Source organism: Nothoprocta perdicaria, unplaced genomic scaffold (assembly GCF_003342845.1).
Source record: "Nothoprocta perdicaria isolate Ctin4 unplaced genomic scaffold, notPer1 scaffold_486, whole genome shotgun sequence".
Classification (NCBI taxonomy): domain Eukaryota; kingdom Metazoa; phylum Chordata; class Aves; order Tinamiformes; family Tinamidae; genus Nothoprocta; species Nothoprocta perdicaria.
Genome location: NW_020455739.1, coordinates 14,601 through 18,335, shown reverse-complemented (window position 1 = coordinate 18,335; position 3,735 = coordinate 14,601). Strand labels below are relative to the sequence as shown.

The following is a 3,735-nucleotide window of genomic DNA, read 5'->3' as shown; positions in this document are numbered from 1 at the left end:
GCCCTCGGGGCGGCCCCGCGGCCCCCTCGAAGCGCCAGGGCCCCCCGTCGGGGGGCCCTGGCGCTTCGAGGGGGCCGCGGGGCCGCCCCGAGGGCCCCCGCTCTGCCCCCCGCTCTGCCCCCGACCTTGTCCCGCTTCCCCGCAGGACGCGACTATGCGGCCCCCGCCGCCAAGGCGAGCGCGGCCACGGGCCGCATCGTGGCCGTCATCGGCGCCGTGGTGGACGTGCAGTTCGACGAGGGGCTGCCGCCCATCCTGAACGCGCTGGAGGTGCAGGGCCGCGACACGCGGCTGGTGCTGGAGGTGGCGCAGCACCTGGGTGAGCGGCGGGGGTCCTGGGGGGGGGTCCGAGGCTGCCCGGTGCACCGGGGGGCCGCCCCGAGGATGCCTGGTGCCTCCGAGGCTGTCCGGTGCCCCGGGCGGCTGCCCCGAGGATGCCTGGTGCCTCCGAGGCTGTCCGGTGCCCCGGGCGGCTGCTCCGAGGCTGTCCGGTGCCTCCGAGGCTGCCCGGTGCCCCGGGGGGCTGCTCCGAGGCTGTCCGGTGCCCCCGAGGCCGCCCGGTGCCCCGGGGGGCCGCCCCGAGGCCGCCCGGTGCCCCGGGGGGCTGCTCCGAGGCTGTCCGGTGCCTCCGAGGCTGCCCGGTGCCCCGGGGGGCTGCCCCGAGGATGCCCGGTGCCCCGGGGGGCCGCCCCGAGGCTGCCCGGTGCCTCCGAGGCTGCCCGGTGCCTCCGAGGCTGCCCGGTGCCCCGGGGGGCCGCTCCGAGGCTGTCCGGTGCCCCGGGGGGCTGCCCCAAGGCTCCCCGGTGCCCCGGGGGTCCGCCCCGAGGCTGCCCGGTGCCTCTGAGGCTGCCCGGTGCCCCGGGGGGCTGCCCCAAGGCTGCCCGGTGCCCTCGCGCGCCGGCTTGGAAGGTCGCGGTTGACGCCGCCCTTGTCGCCAGGGGAGAACACGGTGCGCACCATCGCCATGGACGGCACCGAGGGCCTGGTGAGGGGGCAGAAGGTGCTCGACTCCGGCGCGCCCATCCGCATCCCCGTCGGCCCCGAGACCTTGGGCAGGATCATGAACGTCATCGGGGAGCCCATTGACGAGAGGGGCCCCATCACAACCAAACAGTGAGCGGCGCGGGGGGCTCGCCGGCCGTGGGGGGGCCGGGCTGGAGGGTTGGGGGCTTCGTGGCCCCATGGGAGCAGCGGCTGCCGCACGGCCTGGGCTGCCGCCCTGCAGTCCAGGGTGCCCGAGGCCACGCTCTGGGCCTCCTTGCTGCACGTTGTGTCCTTGAAGAAGGGGACACTGTTCTGCTGGGCCCTTGGGTGCCTCCCACCCTGCGGAGGAGCCCGGCTCAGCCGCCTGTCTTGCGCTGCAGGTTTGCTGCCATCCATGCGGAAGCCCCCGAGTTTGTGGAGATGAGTGTGGAGCAGGAGATCCTGGTCACGGGCATCAAGGTGGTGGATCTGCTGGCCCCCTACGCCAAGGGTGGCAAAATCGGTGCGTTGGGGGCGGAGAGGCTGGGAGGGGAGCACAGGGTCCCGCTGCCGCCCCTGCCAGGGGCCTGGCGCCTGCCGGCGTTTCCTTCGCTGATGAGTGACCATTTGACTTTCGTTCTCCTGAGCTCGCTGAAGCAACCTGTGATTCTCTGAGGAGGAAATGGGGGCGGAGAAGACCCTGGGGCAGCGGGCTTGGCTGCGGCTCGACCGGGCTGCCCTTTCCCTTCCAGGCTTGTTCGGCGGTGCCGGTGTCGGCAAGACGGTGCTCATCATGGAGCTCATCAACAACGTGGCCAAAGCGCACGGCGGTTACTCGGTGTTCGCCGGCGTGGGCGAGCGGACCCGCGAAGGCAACGACTTGTACCACGAGATGATCGAGTCCGGGGTCATCAACCTGAAAGACGCCACTTCCAAGGTGCGCTGGGGCCTGCTCCCGGGCGGCCGCGTGCCCGGCCCCTCGCTCACGCTTGGCTCCTGCTGCGCAGGTCGCTCTGGTCTACGGGCAGATGAACGAGCCCCCAGGTGCCCGCGCCAGGGTGGCCCTGACCGGCTTGACGGTGGCCGAGTACTTCAGGGACCAGGAGGGTCAGGACGTGCTGCTCTTCATCGACAACATCTTCCGCTTCACGCAGGCCGGCTCCGAGGTGCGGCCTGGGCTCCCGCTGGGGGCTTCCTGCTGCTGCTGAGGGCAGGGGCAGCCCCATCCCCTTCAGGGGCTGAGGACCCCCCCTCACGGGGTCTGTGGCCCCCCCCAGGTGTCAGCCCTGCTGGGCCGAATCCCCTCTGCCGTGGGCTACCAGCCCACGCTGGCCACCGACATGGGCACCATGCAGGAGCGCATCACGACCACGCGCAAGGGCTCCATCACCTCCGTGCAGGTACTGGGGGGGCGCCTGGGCAAGGGGGGGGGGGGCGCAGAGCCACGGCGCCCGCCGACACCGTGCCCGCTGCCCAGGCCATCTACGTGCCCGCCGACGACCTGACGGACCCTGCCCCGGCCACCACCTTCGCCCACCTGGACGCCACGACGGTGCTGTCGCGCGCCATCGCCGAGCTGGGCATCTACCCGGCCGTGGACCCGCTCGACTCCACGTCCCGCATCATGGACCCCAACATCGTGGGGCCCGAGCACTACGACGTGGCGCGCGGCGTGCAGAAGATCTTGCAGGTGAGGTCCCGCGCCGTGGAGGGGGGGCCGCCCGGTGTCCCCCCGCTGCGGGCGCCGCTCACGGGCGCCGTGTCGTCGCCAGGACTACAAGTCCCTGCAGGACATCATCGCCATCCTGGGCATGGACGAGCTCTCCGAGGAGGACAAGCTGACGGTGGCCCGGGCGCGCAAGATCCAGCGCTTCCTGTCGCAGCCCTTCCAGGTGGCCGAGGTCTTCACGGGCCACATGGGCAAACTGGTGCCCTTGAAGGAGACCATCAAGGGCTTCAAGCAGATCCTGGCGGGTGAGCAGGGCGCCGCGCGGGGCGCTGTGCCCGGGGGGCGCGGGGGCGGCGCCGCTGACGCCGGGGTCTCCGCAGGGGAGTACGACCACCTGCCCGAACAGGCCTTCTACATGGTGGGGCCCATCGAGGAGGCCGTGGCCAAGGCGGAGAAGCTGGCGGAGGAGCACGCGTGACCCCCCCGCCCCCCCCCCACTATTTAACGTTTCCAATAAAACAGTGGCGAAAACGGGACCGGAGCCTCGTGTGTGTGTGTGTGTGAGGGGAGGGGGGACACGGCGGGGGCTGAGCGGCCCCCGGGGGCCCGGCCCCGTGCTGGGGGGTACGGGAGGGGGGCCGAGGCCCCCCGGGGCAGGGGGCGTGGCCGCAGGGGGCGTGGCCGCGGCGGGGCGGGCTCCTCCCCCCGGTTTGCCGCAGCACAAAGAGCCGTTTGCGGCCCCGCGGCCAGACGGGGCTTTGTCTGCGCGGGGGGGGCAGCGGGGCCGCCCCCCCCCCCGCTCCTTCGTGGGGCCGGGGGGGCGGCACCGTCAGGGAGCAGCGGGGGGGCTCCCCCAGGGGACCCCCCCAGGCCGCACTGCGCTGCTGCCCCTTTAAATGGCGGCGCCGCTGACATCAGCGCGGGGCTGCGGCGGCACCGGAGGCCCCGCCCCCCGCGCCGGACCCCTCCCCGCCCCTGCCCCCGGTACCGCCCCGCCCGGCGACCTCTGACGTCACCGGGGATCCCGGGGGGGCGATCCCGGACGCCTGGGCCCTTCCCGAGCGGCACGGTGCGGGGGGGGCGGCACCGGGGCGTCCCGGCTC

The 3,735-nt window shown here is 74.0% G+C and overlaps 1 protein-coding gene and 1 non-coding gene across 2 annotated transcripts in view; both read left to right on the top strand.

Annotated features, from left to right (window-relative positions):
* ATP5F1B (ATP synthase F1 subunit beta) overlaps positions 1-3,125 on the top strand; it is a 4,147-nt gene extending 1,022 nt beyond the window's left edge. Inside the window, exons 2-10 of the mRNA XM_026047268.1 lie at positions 146-319; positions 939-1,113; positions 1,365-1,486; positions 1,716-1,900; positions 1,971-2,129; positions 2,241-2,363; positions 2,441-2,653; positions 2,736-2,937; positions 3,013-3,125. Of these exons, the coding sequence (XP_025903053.1) occupies positions 146-319; positions 939-1,113; positions 1,365-1,486; positions 1,716-1,900; positions 1,971-2,129; positions 2,241-2,363; positions 2,441-2,653; positions 2,736-2,937; positions 3,013-3,110 (1,451 nt within the window). The 3' untranslated portion in view covers positions 3,111-3,125. The remainder of the gene's footprint in view (positions 1-145; positions 320-938; positions 1,114-1,364; positions 1,487-1,715; positions 1,901-1,970; positions 2,130-2,240; positions 2,364-2,440; positions 2,654-2,735; positions 2,938-3,012) is intronic.
* On the top strand, positions 1,570-1,643 carry LOC112954137. The gene has a single exon (XR_003250661.1). It is a non-coding gene; the product is annotated as a small nucleolar RNA SNORD59 (small nucleolar RNA).
* Positions 3,126-3,735: the final 610 nt, after the last annotated feature.